At 40.6% G+C, this 22,172-nt stretch overlaps 1 protein-coding gene across 6 annotated transcripts in view; it reads left to right on the top strand.

Annotated features, from left to right (window-relative positions):
* The window catches only part of ZMIZ1 (zinc finger MIZ-type containing 1), a 296,933-nt gene that overhangs the window by 248,571 nt on the left and 26,190 nt on the right, over positions 1 to 22,172 (top strand). For 4 of the 6 annotated variants that reach the window (XM_027880293.1, XM_027880296.1, XM_027880297.1 and 1 more), the window contains 6 exons: positions 11,388 to 11,502; positions 13,789 to 14,006; positions 15,437 to 15,635; positions 16,615 to 16,905; positions 18,893 to 19,075; positions 21,376 to 21,550. In XM_027880293.1, the coding sequence (XP_027736094.1) occupies positions 11,388 to 11,502; positions 13,789 to 14,006; positions 15,437 to 15,635; positions 16,615 to 16,905; positions 18,893 to 19,075; positions 21,376 to 21,550 (1,181 nt within the window). Of the gene's footprint in view, positions 1 to 3,428; positions 3,829 to 11,387; positions 11,503 to 13,788; positions 14,007 to 15,436; positions 15,636 to 16,614; positions 16,906 to 18,892; positions 19,076 to 21,375; positions 21,551 to 22,172 lie in introns of those variants that run through there. The other 2 variants (XM_027880299.1, XM_027880295.1) reach the window with 2 other exon arrangements.

Consider the following 22,172-nt stretch of genomic DNA (forward strand, 5'->3'; position numbering starts at 1 on the left):
CTAGCTTGCAGGGGAAAATGTTGCTTCTTTTTATTGTAATTTTCCAATCGGACATAATGTCTGTAATAACAGATACTACTCAAGGTGGCTGATTTTTTACTTTTCAATGAATTTAAGGTCTTTGGCAGATGTTGTTATCTAAGTACAAATTATTGTCATTACACACCTCCCTTTGCTTTGATGAAGTTCTTACTTAACACTTTATTGCATTAAATTGTGGAGCTTTACATGTGGATGCAATTCTGTCTTGGTTGAAAGGGGTACAGTTTCAATCAATCCCAGTGGGAATTACACCCTAGTTCATTTTCAGGTCCATCTGACCCACGCAAGCCCTAGGGGCCTTCTCATTTCTTGCACAGCTTGTAGTAAAGCTTACTTTGTCAACAAAACCACCTGGAAATAGACAGCTGTTACTTGCAGTTTGGTATGTTGTCGTGAGCATCTGTAGGGTTCTTACTGTCTTCACTCTTCCTCCAAATTTCAGTCTTCTGTACTAATTAGTGACCAAAGGGTGGTAATGTCTGTGTAGGGCAGACAAGATTGATGAAAAATACAAAGATAAAATTATTTTTATCACAAATTACTTGGTGCCAGAGGTTTAGGGAAAATTAAACAGTAGATCAAATTAAGTAGTACTTCAATATTATGGTAGGTGCTTTGTTTATTATCATTACTGTTTCATGTTCAGGCAGTTGTCATAAATACCTTTTATTGGCTAGACCTGCTTTACAAGGGTACTTGGTTTTAGTGTTTTGTCCCTTTTTTCTTCCAATTTAAACTTTACTAAGAGCTGAACTTCAAACATTGGTAGGAGCTCTTGGAAAAGAATGGTAATTCTCTGTCTGAATTTTTCCTGGGTGGTTGAGACCGGCTCTTGCATTGTTAAGAACCAGAAGTAAACTGGTTATAACATACCAGTAGAAACAGTGTCAGAATTTCTGTACAGGCTGCTGACTTTTCCATTTTGCCCCCATAGGTGGTTTTGGCCAACAGTGATAGTCACTTTAAAAATGTCTGGATGAGAAAAATGGTTAAACTGAAAGGTCAGGTTCAGGATATATAGACTTCTATGAAAACAAGCATCATGTGCATGTTTCATACATCAATTTGAAGTAGGAATTGCTTCATTGTGTCATGTGGCTGTGGCGTACAGGGACAGTCTTTTCAAAAGAATTCATAACTCTTTAGGTGAAAGATAGGATTGTTTCAAAGCCTTTTCATCTTTCTCTTCGTGAAGTTGTGAAATAAATATAATTAGGGACTGAACAGATGGTAAATCCTAATATAAGAGAATATACCCAGTAAAGGAACCTGTTTTACTTCTGTTTCCGCAAGAGCAGCTTCACTGTTTCTTCTGTCTTCTATTCTGTCCATAAATGTTAAAATTCACCACCAGAAGAAAATAAGGGAAAAGTTCAGAAACAAGAATTTTTTTCCTCTACATGTTGTATATACTAGACAAAGTTTTTACGGTTTTTAGTTGGTGATTTACTTTAATTAAAAAGTGTAAGCTGATATTTTTATAAATCCTGACAAAAAATAGGCAAATATTATTAAGGTATGTCTGCTGACTGAGGCAAAATCTGATCTTCTGAGGCTTTGTGGTGCCTATGTTAGTTTTTAAAATGTGGTAACTTACAGCTTTGAATAGACAGGTATCATTTCCATATTTGGGCCATATTGAACATGCAGTTCCTGAAAATGTCTGTTTGATTGTTATTTACTGTTTAGCAATAATCACAACGTTATCACGCTCTTTTGCGTGAGGTCTGATTTCAAAAGCAGATGATCTGTGCTGAGTTTACATGATTATCCTCTGACTATATTAGGAAGGTTCCCTCTGTCACTTGTTCTCAATGAAACTGACTCATTTGCGTGGCACTGGAGTTAAAAATCATTCAGCTGTGGCAGCACCCCTGCTTTTTAACCATTTTGGCTGTCAGCATGATAACTGCATGGTGACACTGAAAGCTGTGCTTTGCCTATCTCTTTGTTGCAAAGCTCATTAAAATCGTTGGGAGTCTCTTAACTGGATTGAGTACCTTTGGATAGGGAACATCAGAACTAGGTCAGTGCTCTTCAACCTCTGCAGCATCAGGTCCACGTGTGAGGTTTAGCAGCCCTTTCCACGGACAGAAGGGCTGGGGGAGGGACAGCCCCGTGGTTCAGCACAGGGTGAGTTCAGTGTGAGTAGCTGTTTTCTGGGTACCCACGCTGTTAGCATCGCACTCCAGCCTGCCTGCCAGGAGGTGACATGGCTTCTAAGCAGGGAGGGAGTTTACAGTCTGGCAACGTTTTCAGTTTTCAGTGGAGTGAAAAAAAATCGTTATTGGCATAAATTATGGCAAATACTTTGTCTTTTTAAAAGATTTTTTATCCTTTGGGATAATTTGGCAATAGGAACACAGATGTGTATTTTGTCTAAAACCTGTGATTTTTCTTGATGCCTTTTCTTTACGTGTATGTTACTCATTCACTAGGCTGAAAATGTCACCCTCCACAGGATTTCTCTCTAAAGAGATTAGAAAAGGCATGAATTCCCTATACTCTGTTTTGTCAATTTTTATATTCCTGATGTGCATCTGGGTTCTCAAGTATCTCAGAATCTCAATGGGAAGAAAAGGAAATAGTTCTTACTATTTCAGTGATGGAAGGCTTTTCTAATGGTTTCCCTGAAATAAAATGGGTTAGGAATTCGTGCTAAGACACTCCTGCCTGGTTTTCGCTGCAGATGACAACAAAGCCTGCTCCAGAGAAAGAGCACATCAGCAACCTGGGCAGATGGGTCGGTGACATTAATTAGATACTGGCAGTGCCTTTAGTAGGAATCGGTGGTTTCTTCCCATGAAAAGGCTGTTTCCAGGGATGAGGAACAGCGCACCAGCCGGTGCACCTCCTTGAATGTCCTCATCTCCACCGAGCTGGGAATGCGCGGAAGGTACCACATCCTGTTCGTGCTCTCGGTCCCCACTTACCGCGTCAGGGGAGATGCGATGTGACGGTTTGTTTGCCCGTGTCACTGTGTCACCGACAGCATTCCCAAACCGCCCTGACAGGCGGAGTGCGGAGACGGCTCGGGGAGACGTGTCTCAGACCTGCCCTGTGTGTGCGGAGCGCGGCCGTCCCGCACCGCCCGGATCCCTGCCCTGCCCTGCCCTGCCCTGCCCTGCCCGACCCCGCTCGGGGCTGCCCCCTGGCCCCGACACCGGCCCGGCCCGGCAGGCGCTGCGGGAGCCGCTGCCCCGTCCCGGCCGCTGTCCCGGCAGGGCAGTCCCTGCTCCCCTCTGCCCGCTCCCCGGCCAGCCCCGCAGCCCCCAGCCCGGCTCGCCTCCCGCAAGTTGCGGCGGTGCTGTGCTGCCCCCTCCTCCCGCTCTCCCTCCCTTCCCGCCGTGCCTCTCGAAGAAAGCGGTTTTTTTCTGTTGTCGGGGAGCGTAAATCAGCTTCATCTAAAATCTCGGAAGTGCAAGTCCATCACATCTTCCTCCGAGCCGCCTGCTACACCTTGCGTGAGTCAGACTGCAGAGCTCCCGGTGCCCTTCTCGCTGTGCGGGGCTGCTCGTGTTTCCCCCTGTCTCAGAGGCAAAAGCAGAAGTGGAATCTGCTCACGCTCTCAGCGGTTCCTTCCCCGGTTGTTGTAGCAGTCGCTGACCTCCAGGCACTATGAATAAACAGCAAAGCTGGGAACAAAAGGAGTCTTCTGGCTGCCATTATCTCACATTAACATAGCAGACGCGCTGCGGTGTGAACAATGCGAGTCTCATTCGCCGATAATCAGCGAGTACCCAGGCATTTGGATTACCAAGGCAACAGGCAATGGTAGAATACTGGGTGGGTGTGTTTTTTATTGTAAAGGAGCAGTCGGATATGGAAACCCAGGTATATTGATAAAGCAGAGCAGAAGGAATGCCTGGTGGCAGGGGGGGACTAAGGGCTCGGGGTTGCATTCCGACACACGTGAGATAAATAAGACATGGATGAAGCAGATCTGTGCTGTGAGATGCAATAAAGATTAAACTGCATTTGTCAAGCTGAAAACGATCATAAGATAATTTCAGCATTTTGAAAAAGGTAACAGGTGGCATGTTAATAACAGGGCTGTTACCGTTGAATTTTGTAACTGTAATCTGGGCTGTAGTAATGCATTGCATGGTCTACTTGTGTGACAATAGAACTGGGTGTGATGCTTTAATCTTTTTTCCTTTGATCAGATGGATGCTGTAGTCCCCGTGTCAGACATTGTAACCCCTTCTGCTTCTTCTGAGGCAGCAGTGGGTCTCAGTAGCATTTGTGTTTCTTACCTGCATAGCTGTGATCATTTATTCCACATGTGCAGGAATAAGTTGTGTTATCTCTTTATCTTTGTGTGCGCACACACGTGTGCATGGAAATACATGAAATCTGTAGTGTAGCAGGACTGTGTGTGCATGCAGGGGTGATGTGGGTGTTTGAAGGTTCAAAAACTTATGAATTAATCTAATTATTTGACCTGATGCATTTTTCTAATTTTAGGAGTTTAATTCAGATGCGGTAACACTTGCTGAGCAGCGTGATACTTGCAGGCATGTCTCTAACTGATGACACTGTGTGTAGAGTAAGGCGCCAAGAAGCACAGCAGCAAGTGTGTCACAGACTGATCTGTAGCAACCCAATGTGAAATGGAAGGCAGTGTTCCCGCCTTGTGCAGTCATAAGTCATCCAGGCCTCACAGGCCTTGTCAGTACTATAAAGAAAAAGTTAAGGGCTTTCAGCTTCCAGAGGTACTTTGTATCACCTGCTGAACTTCCAGCTCGATTTTGGCGTCTCGGTGTCCATGCGAGTGGCTGTATTGTGCACATGTGTGTGGCTGCATGAATGGTTATTATAAATGCGTGTGTGGATATTTAACAGAGCGGAGGCAGGGGGTGATAGCCACCTGCTAGCTGCAGGTGCCATCCAAACCACCAAGCTGATAAATGGCTTGCTGCTTTCACCTCTTGACTGTTTCACCTGCATTTACTCACCTGGAATGGTTTCAGAATGCTTCTGTGTTCTCACACGGTTTGCCAGAAAACAGCATCCTTCTTTTTACAGTGAATTACAAAATTTGTAACCACTTTTCAGTCTTGCTCTTCACGGTACAGGCAGCATCCAGTACTGAAACTGCGCTTGAGGTAATTCTTACTTGATAGGTAAGGAGTAGATATGGATCTTCTGTGCATTTGGAGTTGGGAGAATCAAAGCTTTCCAAAGGTTTAGAGAAACATATTCATCTAGTTGTAAAGAGTGGAGGGAAGCAACAGACTTGAGAATTGTGATGGAATATATTTTGGAACTGTATATTTTCTCTGAAAGATCTGAATATTTGTAGTCCTGCCATTAAGAAGTGAGGGAAATAAAGTCTTGCAGAATGCTTCCAAATTGGCTTTTCACTTGAAAATTACACAAAAACACCCAGTGATTTGGATGGGATTGCGTTTAAGGGTTTTTTTTTTAGTGAAATACAGAATGGAGTCTTAATTTATGCCAATACAATTTAAACTCCTTCAAATAATAATGGGGAATAATAATAGGGGAATATATTTGCAGAAGGTATGAATCACATAGATAGCATCAGTCAAAAGTGAATTCCTGCTACCCATCCAGAGTCAATACAGATTGACTACACCACCCTCTTATTTTGCTCATCTTGAATGCAAACAGCTTAGGATACCTGTACACAACATTGGCTTTTAGTTTGTTTCATGTCAGTGTGTGATGTAGAGAGGTACTTATTCTTTGTTTCCTTTACAATATATCCTCATATCTCCTTGCTGACTCTAAGTGGTCTTCATGTCCTTTCTGCATGGGGGGCTCCTTGCTCTGCCATATTCCTCTATGTGAACAGAGAATGAATTGCATAGAGTGGTTTATGGAAAACATAGCACAAAAGGTCGAGGGACAACTTGGTCAAATTTTGTAGGTGTTTTTTTAGTGGTAATATGTTTAATAGTAGTCTGTCAGCTAGATTAAAAACTAATTTTAAGTGTTCAAGTTCAAACGCTTTGGTCAAACACTGTAGGTGTATGAAGATGGTTCATGTATCCCAGATGGGGGGGTGGTTTTGCTCCTTTCAATAAAAAATCTCAATGAAAAATGAGAAGCCAGTTGTTTCCTTCTAAATTTCTGGGTTTTTTTAAAAAAGTAAACAAAAGCAGATCACCAAAACATTTTTTGATTGCCAGTAAACAGAAATTAATTTTGGTCATCAGTTGTCACAGTGGTTTTTTTTCAAATTAATAGTCAAGGCCAATTATGTTTTCAGTGGACCTTTGGCCGAAAAGAAAAACAAAATCCATTTGATCTGTTATTTATGAATATGTTTTCGGGGACTCCCAGCTTATCGAATTGTTAGGTTTGCATGGTGCACTGCAAGTACTGAATTATAGCTGCCTTTTTGGTGCGAAACGTTACAATGCTCCAGAAAGGACCTCAACTAGTTGTATTTTTTTCCCCACTTTCTAATGTTAGATTCATGATGGTGCCCTAATCTAGAAAGATTGCAAACTGAATCCGTATTTGCAATTAAAGCTACATGAGTGGTGTTCACTAAAGAAATCCAAGCTAAGCTACCTAACTTGTGAGGCATTATGGGTGTGAAACACATGTACTGGTGCTGCAGTTACCCGGGGCTTTATTGCCTGTTCTGGCTATGGGATTTGTGATATTCTTCTGCTATGATATTTTCTGCATGAGGTTTTGGGGGGCAAAGAGGGGAGCAAGGAGCCCTGTTTGGAAACAGTTATGGTTTCGTTTGTATTAAAGTAGTGTCACCTAGAGGCTCCAACCAAGAATACAGCCAAGGGGTGCTGAGCACCTTGAGCACACACACACCCAGAGGCAGAGCAAGGTGCAGACACAGAGAGACGCCGTTGGGCAGGAACAGATCAGGAGCTCCAGTTTTGGGCTGTATTTTGATTGTTCTGATTTTTGGCCATGTGTAATGGCAAAGGTGCGTTTGGCCTGTATAGATCTTTGACACCTCGCTCCTTGTCATGAGGTGCTCTCCTCTCTAGGTGTCCATGGGTGACAAAAGGATACGAGGGAGAAATGACACTCAGTGCTACAGTGGCAATTACCTGCCCATCTTGGTGTCAGCTGAGGAAGTTATGATAGAGTCAGTAGATTTAAGGGATTGTGTGAACTCTGTGTGTGTCAGCTACCCATCAGGTGGGATGACTGTGCTCCAGAAACATTAAAGACCCTGACAAAACTGTAAAGCTGGCTTGAGGGTAAGCAACAGAAATTAGCCACTGAAAGCCTAGTTGTGGGAAACTTGATACCAGTGCTTGGAGTGAAAACGTTTTTTAACAAAGTCAACATCTGGTGCTTTTCTGCAGCAGTTGATAGATTTTTAGTGTTTAAAACAGAGATAGATGCTTTATAGAGGTAGTGTTTTAGACACCTGGCCTTCCCAACATGCAATGTGGAAAATCACCAGGAAGTTATAATTCCAGTTTTCACCCTCCTTCACAACATGTAAGTATCAGTGCTCTAGGGATCAGTCCTTCGCTAAACCATCTGAATCTCCTTCCTAAGCAATGAAGACATGTAAACAGAGTTTCAGGTACATGTACAATTGCTTTCATGACAACATGAACATATTTAAAATACAGCAAATAATGCCACAAATTCTGTATAAACTACAGTAATTCAATATTACTAATTTATGGAGGTCACTTGTTATTAAGCAACTTTTATTGGAATTAGCTGTCAATCTGTCTGACTTAAAGTCTGTAACTATTTCTAAGAGACTAGGTGTCTGCCTGATTCTGTTTCCCTAGTGCTGAGATTAAGAGAAGCTGTTCAGACCTAACTACCAATGTACCTCTCCAACATGAGTGTTGTATTACTGGTGGTTTCAGTGCATTTGCCAGTAGCTAAGAAATCTTTTCTCATTGCTTGATTGCAGTATTGCCACATCATAGTTGGAAAAGTAATTTCCCTCCATCTCTTCTTCTTTGCTCTATGGCTTCCTCTGCTGTTTGGACTTTAATGCTGACCAGTAGTATGTATAGGTTCATTAGCACTATTATAAATTTAGTCAATACTCTTTTAGTGGACTCCAGCTGAGCCCAAACTGACTCACTGCCCTCCAGGGTGCAGTGAGAGACTTAATTACCCCTGTACCGTTCAACAGGAACAATGTCATGGGCAGCATTTCGGTTTGGCTGAAGAGGTTGAAGCTTCTTTCTCTATTGGCTGCCATTTTCAAGTTTAAAGAAAAGGATTTCAGGATAATTCACAGCTCTGTATAATGACAGTGGAAAGCCACTGCTCTTTTGCAAATGAGAATTGGATTGGTCACGTTTTGTTACGGGTACTTACATGGATTTTCCTTTGATGGTGGGACTGTTCCTTTGGGTTGTTTTAAGCACAGAAACATAAGTTGAAAGAGGGAATTGGAGGGACAAGTAATCCTCTAGTTGAGTGACACGTGTTTCAGGACTTCCTACTACTTGAAACCAAAGAAGTCTTCACATGATGGAGGAAGGGCAGGTATTGTATCCAGTACAGCAGAAGTCTTTCTCAGACTACTTCTGCATGTAATAGGTGATGAGTCAGAGTATCATCCTGGGGAATGCAAACTATGAGATCGCCATGTATTTCTCAACTAAGGTGATGTCTGAGGGATAAGGTCTAGGGTAGTAACTGTAGATTAGGGTATGTAAATTCATGTTCTGCAATGCACATCTATCACTATTTCAGTGTTTCTTTAATTTCTGATATTAATAGTGTCTGTGATTTAAAGCTAAGTCCTTGATAAGCTAAGTGTTTGATAATGTGGGAGTCATGTTATTCAATGTGCACAGTGAGTATTTCTCAACAAATCTGCACCTGGTCTCTTTTTCTGGCTTCTATGTGTTGTGCTGAGGGCTTTCATCATATGCCAACAAAATGGTTTCTCAAGGTGTCACCCATTTTAACTGTAATAGAGTCAAATTGAGTGATTTATTCTGTATTTATGATAGGATGAAGTGATTGTGTAGTCTTTGAGAAAGCAGTGTAGCCTTCCATTGAACAAATGCTCTGACTCTGCCACTGGAAACTATGGATGAATGATATATGAAATCTGCATACCATAAAGGAGAGAAAGATGCTTTGGAGGGAAAGAAAGTGAAGGAGTAGTTATAACTTGTTAACAGCGGACTAAAGCATTCCTAGTTCAAATTTTGAGTGTGTTTGCAAACCGTATATTTGCATTAGAAGAATCTTCAGTGACTCCGTGGTTTGATTCCTGCCTGTCATTACCCTTCTTATTTATTCATACACTTGCAAAATATTTGCCTTGTTCCTCAGGTTTTATTACCTGTCCACAGTACATCAGTGGGGAATAGAGAGGAATGTCTGCAGTGAGTCCTTTCACTGCTTATGTCATGGAGAGAGCTTCTTTGTAGTCATTCAAGTATATGAACACTCACTTGTGCCATAAATATCCAAACAAATCACAGAGGAGACATCATCAGAAACAGTCAGAGAAGGAAGTAAAGTAGGAGGCATCATTCAGAGCAGGATAAAAGAGGAAGGCTTAATAGCAGTCACAAATTCTGGGTTAGTCATCGTTTGTCTCCGTGCTGGTGGAGGGGACTTGGTGAAGCATTGCGTCACTTGCAAATGTTAGTCACTGAAGCCATTGTCTGAGCTCTGAATGAGAGGGGCAAGATTCTCAGCTTTCTAAGAGAAAATATTTTAAAGAAACGTGGGCTACTAGGACTTAGTGATTGCGAGGTGTTCAATATCCCCTTGTTCACGCACTGGTTTATATAGGTACTGTCAATGTAAACATTAGATGTTAGGCATCTAATAGAGAATTACTGTTTTCCAATAATTTTCTCTAATTATTTCTTAGGGGAAATTATTCTTATCCCTAATTTAATTTTTTTGTGTGATATTATTGCTTAATTGAATTAGGGTATTTTGAAACAAATCGGTCAGTTCAAATGCCCCGTTATGTTCTGATACAGTGCTGGCCCAGCATTATGGAGTTTGTTTGAAATGTCCTCGCTGTTTGTGAAATGTATTCATTGTTTCATTTTGCCTTACACAGTTGCTGTTGTTGTTGTAAGATTATTTGTTACTTGGGACGGAGGCGGTTTTTATCACACACATGTGCGCACTCTGTGCAATGCAGTTCCTGTTCTTAAATGATTTACAGTAGGTGTTAAGAACAGGCTAAAGAACGAACACATAGGTAGTCCTTGATTCTGGCTCACAGCATAAAAGGAAGGAGAAGTGATCCGAGCCTGGAGTACTATCTGGGGACATGGGAGAGTCAGCAGGCTTTGAAGCTCATTGATAAAGCACATGTAGAGCTTGTATGGATTCTTCAGGCGAGATAGCCCTGGATTGAATTTCATTGATAGCTGGTAGTTCAGACAAAAACACAGTTCTTGATATGAAATACAAGTTAATGGTGTTGGAAAATGAAAGAATAATGTGTGTGCATTAAGTGGTGTGTATATATCTAGATGCAGAAAGATCACCTGTGTGTGTGTGTACATATATGAAAATAAAAATCTAATTTACAAGTTGATAGTATGAGAGTGAGCAGATTTCAAGTGGAATATATTTTATGGTTATAGGATTAATAGTTGCTTTCACTGGATTTAATGTATTTCATTAATTACACTAGATGCATACTTATCCTGTGTTCATTTTGAAACCACCAATGCTTTTTTTTTTTTTTTTTTTTAATGAAAGGAACTATAAGATATGTTTGCTTGTGTCTGTGGACAAAGCTAATGGAAAAACCCAATCCTCTCATCCACATATTTATCTGAAAGATGTGTTGTATATCTGCAGTTGATTTTCTAGAATGCTGATTAGCTAATACTGTTTTTGGCATGCAGCTTATCCATCGTGTGGGAAAACACTATCTGAATTTCAATTTACTTTTCAAAATGATGTTGAACTGCTATTGCTTTAAAGGCTTTTCTGGCCATTTGGGGACCCACTGCAGACAGTGGAACTGCAGTCTGGTCTCAAAATCTAATTGAATTGATATAAGGCAGCTGAAGCAGTGATTGTTGAAGAGTTTGAGATGAATTGCAAAAATAAATGTTTCTGAGTAACTTAGTGTCCTTGTTTGAAACTCTGCCCCTGAGTTTATTTGTACTTTCACAGCTAACAGACCTTTTTTATGGCGAAAGCCCTATGCTTCAATATAGTTAAGGATTTCATTAGTTCTGTGTGGTTTGATATGATAACGTTGCTATTAAAGAAACCTCGTGCCTCTCAGAGTACTAGGTTAATAATGGAAAGAGGAGTGGAGAGTTAAGGTCTTGTCAGGTGTTAATCCCTTTGTCCCCATCAGCAACTTGGCACTGTTTAAACTTCCAAAATCTCACCCTCCTGAATGTTTGTTTTTGCAGTGATGGGTCTTTCCCTTATGATTCTGTTCCCTGGCAACAAAATACCAATCAGCCTCCAGGCTCTTTATCAGTGGTCACCACAGTATGGGGTGTGACTAACACCTCTCAAAGCCAGGTAAGCTTCATCTTTATGCTTCCTCCCCTCTAGCTACACGTTTTTGCTAATGTTTGTAAAATGGAAAGCTTTTCGGAAAATCCTGCTGGGATTAATAGCAACGTCTGTCTTCTTTGTTGTGCATGGTGCGTTTTTCTCCAAGTCATGTCCACTTTGGTGGCATTGGAAAGGAGGTGTCTGAGAGTTTGCATCAGTTACTCCTTTAGCTGCATGCAAATGTCATTCTTGGGTTTAGCTTGGATTTTGCACTATGTGGTTTCAACACTAAAAGCATGGTTGTGGGGTAGTCCCAGACCTCTTGGGAATTTCAGATTGAAATGAAGAGTTGTTATTTAAAAAAAAAAAGTTTAGCCAAATTCACCAAATGGCAGTTGTTGATTTTTACATGATGCTGTGTACTGTACTTGTGGGCTGGTGAAATTTAGTACCAAGTCTACCCCCACACTGAGTTGCTAACTACCAGCATTAGTCTGTGTTATTTCCTGTCTCTTCCTGTTAATGCTGCCTGACTTTGCAAAAATATTTCAATATGCATTGAAACAGAAGGATGAGCTCCTGGCTTCCAGGTGAGAGCCGTACTTCCTGGTTGTTCACTTTGTTCTCTCTGCTCTTAGCTCTCTTTTTGTTCTGTGTTGTATATTGAATTATACCATACAAAAAGAAGCAACTTTTATGAAGAAGTTACCAATTATTTGTGATAGTGTGTGCTCTGAGGGATGTGGCACAAATTAAGCTCTCGGATAGCCTGGCCTTTTCTTACACCATAGGTGAAGCGCTTAGAACACCATCTTTATTGAGTGCAAATGCTACATAACTCTAACCTGTCTTTTCTGTCTTCTTCAAACCAAGTGACAGTAGATTTCATAGAAAATTTTCCAATGATTTTTTTGTTATTATTTTAATTTTGCTAAGAAAGTTGAAAACAAAACTGTTATGGAATGAGCTATTTGAAAAAGAAATTATTCAGAGGCCAAGTCATGCAGGTACTCACATGGCAGTTATGTAAGCACTGGTTGTGGCATAATCTTTCTTCCAAAAAATAACAAGAGGAAACAGTTACAGGACCTATAACATGATTTATTATTGTTGATTTCTTTTAAAAGAAAAGGTATGCCATCTGGGAGGGAAACACCTGAGTAAGCACATTGGTCCATATATTGGCCAGAAAATGAAAATATAGTTTCTTGTGGAAATCTTTCACATTTAAAAAGGCAAAAGGAAGGATAAAAAAAAAAATTGCCCAGAGTTTTGTTCTGTCGTAAGAAAACTGCAATATTACTTGAACTCTTCATGGTACTTCAGAGGAATGTGCAATAGAAGGAAAAAAGTGTTTTGGCACAGAGAAAGAAAATGCTTCTTCAGAGTCACTGCAAGGGAGCAGTGAAACCCTGGAATGTGACTCTTGGTTGTAGCTATTCAGAGCAGATTGAAATAAATGTCAGGGTTTCCTGTAAGTCTTCATTCTCATCAAGGGAAAGGAATGAGCTGGGCTCACCAGTGTCTTTTCACAAATGCCTGAAGCTGATGACTTAGTCTTCTGTAAAAATCATGACCACTAAGTTTCTTTCCAAGTAGAAGGCAGATTTCTGTGCAGTTGATCCATGAACAGCCATACTTTCATCTTAATGGAAATCATAGCAATTTGGAAAAAAAAATTCTTCGAACAAGCAAAACAAGTCCTTTTAAAAAACAGAACAGAGGACTTTTTTATAAGAAACAATAAAGACAACCAGTAGACTTCTGTACGCTTCAGCAAGAATTAGATTCAAGGTTCTTTAACAGTTTCCACATCTGCAATAGCCTTTGCAATATGCCAGTGGAACTGAATACTTCCAAGTTATTCAAAGACCTGCATCAGGCAAACAAATACAAAGCGAAAACCCAAACGAACAAACAAATAAAACCCAAACACATACACACACACACACAAAAAAAAAAACAACCAAACAAAAAAACCCCATATCACAAAAAAAAGTCTTGTCCTTTCTCATAGTCAGATGAATAGTCAGAGCATTGTTCTAGCAGATCCTTCTGATAAAATTTTTTCCTAACCATGTTAGTTTGTGTTCCATCCAGTTGAAGATCTTCTCTTTGTTTGGAAATGGGAAAAGGAGAAATCACCAGATATCTGGTGACATCAATGCACTAGACATCAATGAGGTTTATGCTGATAAGAGTTCAGAGTACAGGGTGGTTATTTTTTAATTTAACAACTACAACACATTAACTTAATTTACTTGAAGTAGTTGAAGATACAGCCCCTTATTCTCATGTTTCTTCTCACAGGTGCTGGGAAATCCAATGGCAAATGCTAACAACCCTATGAACCCAGCAGGAAATCCCATGGCTTCTGGGATGACAACCAGCAACCCTGGAATCAACTCCCCTCAGTTTGCTGGACAGCAGCAACAGTTTTCAGCCAAGGCAGGCTCCACTCAGCCATACATACAGCAGGGCATGTATGGGCGACCCAATTATCCTGGGAGCGGAGGCTTTGGTGGCAGGTAAGATTTACTTGTGCAAGGAGGAAAATGGATGTAAGTAGTTGAAGAAGCTTGTTCTAGTGACCTGGCAGAAGCGTCACGAGCTTTTTTTAATTATATAAAGTCTCAGGAGCTATTTTATGCTGGTTAACTGAAGTACATACTGCTTTTACAGCTTCGGAAAACAGCTACCTGAACTGCAAAGAAATTCATCATAGTAAATGGAAATGGCTTAGGTCAATCAATTAGCTCTAATAAACCCCCAAAATAAAGTTTTAATTAAGAGAGATTGTTAAACAGACCACAGGCTTAGGAATGATTAACATTTAATAATGCCAGGATGTGAAAGGTATTGATGGTATAATTTCCTCTTGCATACGAAGGAGTAAGTTTGGGCATTGGGCAAAGGAGGTTCCTATGCAACATTCTGCCCAAAGACTTACTCCACAACAGGAATTTGAAAAGAACTGGGAACAAAGGTGTTTGTTAAGAAAGATGGTCATGGTGTGTATTTATTTTAGGGAAATAAACACTGCATTAGTCAAATAAGCAAAAGCTAATAGTCTCGGGTTAGTTACATTTTGACTTTCTGTGTCTATACTTTGTAAATAAGGGTGGTGAGGGCACTTAACTGAAACCACTATTTGTGGTACCACTACAAAGCCTGCTGAAAAGACTGCTGCTGTTTGCATAGTCAGTCTAGTGTGAAGAGTATAAGCCCAGGACTCAGGGAACTTACCTCTTCTTTCATCTCTACCACCGATCTATTGAGTGACCTTGAACAAGTCAGAAAGGTTCTTTAGCTTTGTATTAACATCTCTAAAATGGGCACAGTATACTGGCCCATATTTATAAAGATATTTGACATCTTGGAGTGGGAAAGGCATGGTTTAGCTTAGTTTATCTTATGATCAATAGAGGAGATGGGTAGGAATTGTGAAATACATTGTGTGGGATGCAGCAGAGTTGGTTGCACTGGGTCTCTCCTGGCCTTTTTGCTAAGGTTCAGGGAGAAATGCTTTTACAATATTGAGAGCACTTGCCATAATTCACCACTGAGGCAGATGAACGTGCTGTAGTGGAGAGAGCTCTCTGCTCATGCTGCTCTGCAGTCTGCCCTTACACTACTGGGAAATGGAGCATTAACTTGCAGGAGTTCAGTTCTACTTGGCAGTAAGCTACAGAGCTGTGAGGCAGTTCACTGCCCCCGAAACAACTGATGGCAGTGCCTTGTGATTCCGGTGGCAGCCCCTATGACTGTTGCACCTGGGCAACACTTGTGTCTCCTGCACTCACCTAGTTACCTCTCCTGCTGGCTTTCATTAGTCATTGATAGGTGGTTTTGGAACAGTTCCAGGTGAGGAGCACTCCAACATTCAAAACAAAATCCATCGGCACATCTTAATTCTGTCTTCCTTTCCTTCCTTTTTTTTTCTTTTCTTCCCTGTTAGTTACCCTGGAGGCCCAAATACCCCTGCAGGAATGGGGATCCCCCCCCACACGAGGCCACCAGCTGATTTCACCCAGCCAGCTGCAGCTGCCGCTGCTGCTGCGGTTGCGGCTGCAGCTGCTACAGCAACAGCTACAGCTACGGCCACTGTGGCAGCCCTTCAGGAAACACAGAATAAGGACATGAACCAGTATGGACCGGTAAGAGAGTAACCCTTATGTCTTCATACCTGCCTGACCTGGGCCATTACAGGGATCTGGGCTGTCCTTACTGCCGTGTTTGTTAGGCTGCCTACTCTATTTTTATTTTTTTGTGCATGAGCATGGTTATAAATGCTTATGAGAAGCTGCTGGAATGTGTGAATGTAGGTATGAGTCAGTCTCCTGTGTTTTTCCTGATCAATCTTGCCTAACTGTATTTTGTAGTTTAGGGATTGCCCCTTAAAAAAACCTGAAGATTACCCAAAATTACAGCTGCATCTGACATGATATATTATTGCTGCCTTTGCCAGCCTTCTAAATTTGAGGACCTAGTGAAATGTTCCAGAAACTTGAAGTAGGTTTTGTAGTGCTTGGATAATTGTTTATTTTGCTGACTACAGTTGTTTGTTTGTTTCTTTTCCCTTCAAACAAGAAAACAACAATAGAAGAGAGGTTTGCTTATAATAATATTGTCTATAAGAGCAGCTATGCGAGACAGGGGTTTCTGGTGATCCATAACTTCTAGGATGTCATGACCTCATGTAACCATTTTTTTCTTAAAATAAACAAGGGTTTGATCAATTCAGGTTTTTTTCTCCTTAGCTTTTTTACCTCTCTGAGTTTTGAAGTATATGGGTCCATGTGCCAGGTGATGTGAAGCACAGTGTCTTAGGAACTGTAGTGTTGTGCTGTATTTACACAGCCGACTTCCTAACCTTCTACCTTACAGTATTAGACAAACCAATCAAAAAGATTTAATTTCTCACTTTAGACTTACGTCTGTCTTCTTCAATTCCGGTTGAGTTTTTATTGTGAATAACATCACTGCCCATCAAATGCTGGAGAACATTGAACAAAAATGCGACATAAATCCTTGCCTTCTTCCCTCCCCCAAAAGCATGTTCAGCTCCCTCTTCCCATTTTATAAATGCATGTCGCATTTTATTCTTTTTTTTTTTTTCTTCTTCTTCCGTTGAAGGTTTGTTCCTCTTTCCAGATGGGTCCAACTCAGGCTTACAACAACCAGTTTATGAACCAGCCTGGTCCTCGTGGTCCTGCTTCTATGCCAGGCAACATGAACCCAGCAAGCTTGGGAGCAGGAATGACACCTTCCAGCATGAGCGGGCCACCCATGGGCATGAACCAGCCTCGGCCTCCTGGGATGAGTCCCTTCAGCACCCACGGGCAGAGGATGCCTCAGCAAGCCTACCCAGGCCCTCGCCCCCAGTCTTTGCCTATACAGGGCATAAAGAGACCGTACCCAGGAGAGGTAATAAAATAACTTGTATTTTGTGCACACTGTTATTTTGACTGAAATTGCAGCATGCTGAGTAATGTGTGGTACACATCCCTTTAGGATAGGTTCGTCTTTGTTCCAGCCTTGGCAGGAGCATTGAAATACAAGCAGCAGCAGCAGCACTTCCTTTTTAGCTTCTAAAGTATTCAGGTTGGCCCTTGCTATGTTAGTCAAGATGACAGTCAACTCAAGAAAGGCCCCAAACCAGCTGAGCCTTCAAAATGTCACTGTAAGATCCTCATGGTGCTTTCATAGACCTTAAACAGACTTCCATCACAGGAGTGGATTCATTTAATATGACAACTTAAAAGGGATGCTGAAGGTGAAATACTTCATTTGAGCCCAATACATACGTGATCTGTGTTTTCTTGGATGGTTTTATTTTTCTAAAGAAATAACAGGACAGGCATTGTATAAGCACCAATAGTAATAACATTTATTTTAAAGACCAATTGCTTTCTAAACTTCTTGAGTGTTGATTTTCACAGTCGCTGAGATGAATATAAATAACGTTGAACTCAAATCCCTGTTTGTCAGCATTTATCTAAAGCAAGTTTATTTGGAATGTGATAAGTTCCTGTGTGGTTGTAGGAGAACTGAATAACTTCGTAGGCAAAATTACATTATCATTGACTTGTAATTATCATTGACCTTGGGTAAAACACTTAGGGTCAAAATTGTAAAGAAATTTAGACAACCAAAGATGTAGACAAGCAAGCTTTTGAAATTAAAAACCATCAATGTGTTTTACTCTTCAAATTGGTGTGAATCAGGCAGGAGATGCTTTTGAGAATCCCAGCAACTCTCAGCATCTGTGTACGCCTACATGTTTATATAAATCTAGCCACCACTTAGTAACTTCAGAGATCGTTTCCTGTGAAATTCTATATTCAACTGAGACTTCAACAACAGGTGTAGAGCTTTGAATATTATGATATTGCCCTGATGATAATTATGGCAGTAAGAGTTTATAGAAAACACAATGGCAAAGAGTACCATGACATAGAGAAAATATAGAAAACATTTTTTACTGAGCTATATTTCTCTTCCTGATCTGCCAACTACTTTTTTTTCTAAATCAAAAATTATTCAGAAATAAGAAAAGGATGTGATTTTGCAGGAGTTGCTTGTCTGGGAGGGCATTTCACTCTGTAGATACTGCCATTTATTCACAATTAAGTTAAGAAAACACAGGAAGTGGCTTGTTCAGATAATTTTTGTCTTCAGATTTAATATTTTAAGGATAACTTTAAATCTCTTTTTGCTGCTTCAGAAGCAGGTTTTTCACTGTTAGCGAATATAACCATGTTTCCAACAAGTCAGTTCTAAACCATGTCATAAATGTTACATGCTTGCTGGCCTGGCATTTTGCGGTTGATATCTACCTATCGATTTTTGAAAGCTTTATTTATGAAAACTTCTTATCAATAACGTAATTTTTCTAACTAATATTTTATTACCTTTAAAGTTCCAGTTTTTATGACTTTGATTCCAAAAGCACAGCACAGTTCTAGCTAGCACTAGCAAAGTGTTTATGACTAGTAATAACTTCTTTTTAGTCGCTGAGGTATTGCTAAATACTCTAGCACGACGCCAGCATAGCAGTTGGGTTGAAAAGAAAGATGTGGGCAACACAGCTTCTATTCTCTTGCCTGATTCAGGATTTTTTTTTTGTTACTTTTTGTGGTAGCACTTGCAGAAACACAGAAATTTTGTGAACATTGCATCTGGTTGTAATTCTGGTTTCTTCAAACACAGTGCCCCTTTGACAGCACTGCAAGGCTGTGTGTGTGTTAAGGTACATGATTGTTCTTACCCCATTTTGGTTTTTATGCTTTTGAGGAGTACTGAGGTTATTGTTTGTTTTGATTCCACTATTGAATGTATGCTAATAATCAGTACAAGAAAGCTGCTTGCATAAAACATGTCTTTGTCTTCTTTTATCCCTGTCACGAAATAGCCGAATTATGGAAACCAGCAATATGGACCAAATAGCCAGTTTCCAAACCAACCTGGTCAGTACCCCACTCCCAACCCTCCAAGACCCCTTACATCTCCCAATTATCCTGGACAGAGGATGCCAAGCCAGCAAAACACAGGGCAGTACCCTCCTCCAACAGTCAACATGGGGCAGTATTACAAGGTAAGAATTCTTAGATTATCTTGTTGTATTTTGGTGGCTGTTTGTGAATGAAGTCACGTTAATGACTTCATAGATACTGCTTTTACGTAATTAAAGGAAAGAGAAAAAAACCCACAGTGTTTTTACTAATGTTTTGGCTATCACAGAATGAAGTCAATCAGCCAAGTTGCATTGCAACTTCAGAGCAGTTCATAAAGAAAATTGAATGTTACTGCAGCTCATTAGAGGATTTTACAAGAAAATGTTGGTTTTACTTCAAAAATAACTTGTTAAAAAAAAGTACCTAATGGGATTCAGGTGTAATATTTTCACCTATTTGTGGTACCCTGCAAGAATACAACTCTGGAAATGTGTAATAAACATATACCACATTGCATTCTGGTTTTGGACCTACAGTGGTCACTGTTGGATTAAGCCAGACCAAACTTAAAAGCTGTTCCAGTTGTAGATTTCATCTTTGAACTGAAGTTGCCGTGACTTTCTCCGACCTCTTCCTCCTTTTTTTCTTAGCCTTTTCCCTCTGTGCTGCTTGTTTTGGGCAAGAACTAGAATTCTTAAAGTGTTGCCTAAAACCTGTTTGTGGATACATCTTGAGCACTTTGTATTCTCCAAACTAAGGTTGTACTGAGGGCCTGCTGAGGTTTGCTGCCTTTGAAATGCTCGCAAAGGTGATCTATTGCACACAGGTACTCCAGTGAGTATAAAATGGGGAGGACCATTGATGTTCTGACCTGCTTGAAGCATTACCTGTTGAAGTATCTGTACTACATTCTGATTTTGAATGTAGGCCGGAAGAATCTAAGTTGCACGTTGGTGTTGAATTGGAATTGTTTGGTGTGATTCACAAAGAAAACACCATTGAAAAAAAAAGCAAAAGCATTTTCCAGAGAGCATCAGTGCATCCACACTGTCCTCTGTGGTACCCAAAGGAATGCCTGTTGCATCATGGCAGCTTTTGCAGTACGCTCCAGGAGGAACACAAGCAGGAGAGAGATCCTCTATATGCACTAATTCCAGGGCAGTGACTTACACTAAAATAACAGCAGAAGATCTCTGAAGTTTTTAAGTGACAGAATTTTAAATACATTTTACATATGTTTATTTTAGATGGGTTTAAGTTTTTTGATTTACAGGATAGTTCTAACAGAGAATCTGTTGTCTTTCCAGTGTATTCCCTATTTTGTATTCAAATATTGACTGCTCTGGAAACAGTTAGGAAAAAAGAGCTGTTTTTAATAAGGGAGATTACCCTGGCTGGGAGAAAATTCCAGTTTGCCATAGAGAGAACCTGAACCTTTGAATTGTAGTGATGGTGGAGATAGTAACTGTATGTGTTAAAGGAAAAAAAAAAAACAAACAAAGATGGCTGGAAATTCAAATGCTTAAGATTTTAGAAGACACCTTTCTTCTTATGTATTTTTGAGTATCCTAGGCTGGCAGAGCAGCATTTAGTTACAGAGTCATATTTGAAGTCAGGATGCTTTGCCTGTCTGTAAAGGTTTTCATCTTCTGACACTCTTATATGTTTCTGCTTATGGTACATGAGCTATTACAAGAGAGTGCCATGCAGTTGCAGTTTTGTTTAATGTCAGCTTCCTTCACATCAGGGTTATAGGTTTATTCTGTTAACTGCAACCTCCCCCTTAATTACAAGAAACAAAACCAACAGTGTTTTAATACGTAGCTACTATTTATATTTAATTATCCTTTTTCTGTTAGTGTGTCTTATCCAGCAGCAAACAAGGAACAGAATCAAATTGTAGGTACACAGAATAAAAAACATCCCCTGATCCCCAGAGCTTTAATGCTGAATAGATGACACGGACAGGGGTGGAAGAAAGGATAGATGGAAGTAAAAGGGACACAGACTGTCTAACTGCATGTCTTTGGATTTTGTTTTTCATGTAGGCTTCTGTGCCCTGGGGCTATTCTGGGAGGAAGGCAAAGAGATACTAAGGGCTGGGTGGGCTGCGATGGTGTGGAAAAACTCAAGTGAATGGCTGGTTGGTTTTGGAAAGGAAGTGTTCAGATGAATGCAGAAAGGCTTTTGGCAGCCTTGCTTGTATCTGATCCTTGCCTGACTTAAGCGGGCTGGTCTGCTGGTTTCAGTTCCTGCTTTGCTCTCCTAATGGGCCTCTTTCCTGAAGACCTCATGGGACATCCTGTGGTTTCTTGTCCAGAAACAGAGGGCCCTCCCTCCCTTTTTTGTAGTTTTTGGTGTTTGATAACAATGCTGTTCACAAGACTTATTGTTCTTATTTTAAGATTGCAATAACAATGTGATATTATTTATTTTCTAGCCATCAAGGCCTGTACCTGTGGCAAATTACCCTCATTCACCTGTTCCAGGAAACCCCACACCACCTATGACACCAGGGAGCAATATTCCTCCATACCTATCACCTAACCAGGATGTCAAACCACCATTCCCACCTGACATTAAACCAAATATCAATGCTTTACCACCGCCTCCAAGTGAGTAGCAAACAGAATACCCCCACAGTCATTTATTGTTCCACTGTTCTCTGCCCCATACCCTTGGGAGTCAGGAAACTAGCTCTGATTGCTGCTCTGGGAGAGGCTCAAGTTGTAAGTTGTAATAGGTGGCATGTGCGGTGTAGGCTCACTAGAGCCAGGGGACAGAAAAGAGAAAGATTGCCATCCCCTCCTAAAACAGAATATCAGAAAAGTTCTTCCAGGTCAAATTTGTAAGGATTTTACTGCTGAACTACTCCTTTGATACACTTCTTGAGGATAAAGCAGTTGATTTCAGGTTGTGCTATGAATGCTTTTATAGGCTTGTTTGTTGTATGAACTTTCATTGTGGTCTGTTTTGTTCAAGGGCAAAGCCATTCATTGAACAACACTGCAGAATAGTGTAAAATGTGAATATTTTATAGCGGTGTCTCTATTGTAATCCGTGCAGGCTTCTTAAGAATATTCAGTAGTATGCCAAAAATTGATACATGTTCTTCTCAAAGCCACTCAGCATACGGCTACATTTGGCTGGGAACAGGGCAGGAATAACAAGATCTCTCTGACTGGATGCTAGCGCGAGATGTTTGAGGCTTTGAAGTGACTGATGAACAACAGGAGA

Source organism: Empidonax traillii, unplaced genomic scaffold (assembly GCF_003031625.1).
Source record: "Empidonax traillii isolate 1590-97213 ecotype Southwest subspecies unplaced genomic scaffold, ASM303162v1 scaffold67:size1865537, whole genome shotgun sequence".
Classification (NCBI taxonomy): Eukaryota; Metazoa; Chordata; class Aves; order Passeriformes; family Tyrannidae; genus Empidonax; species Empidonax traillii.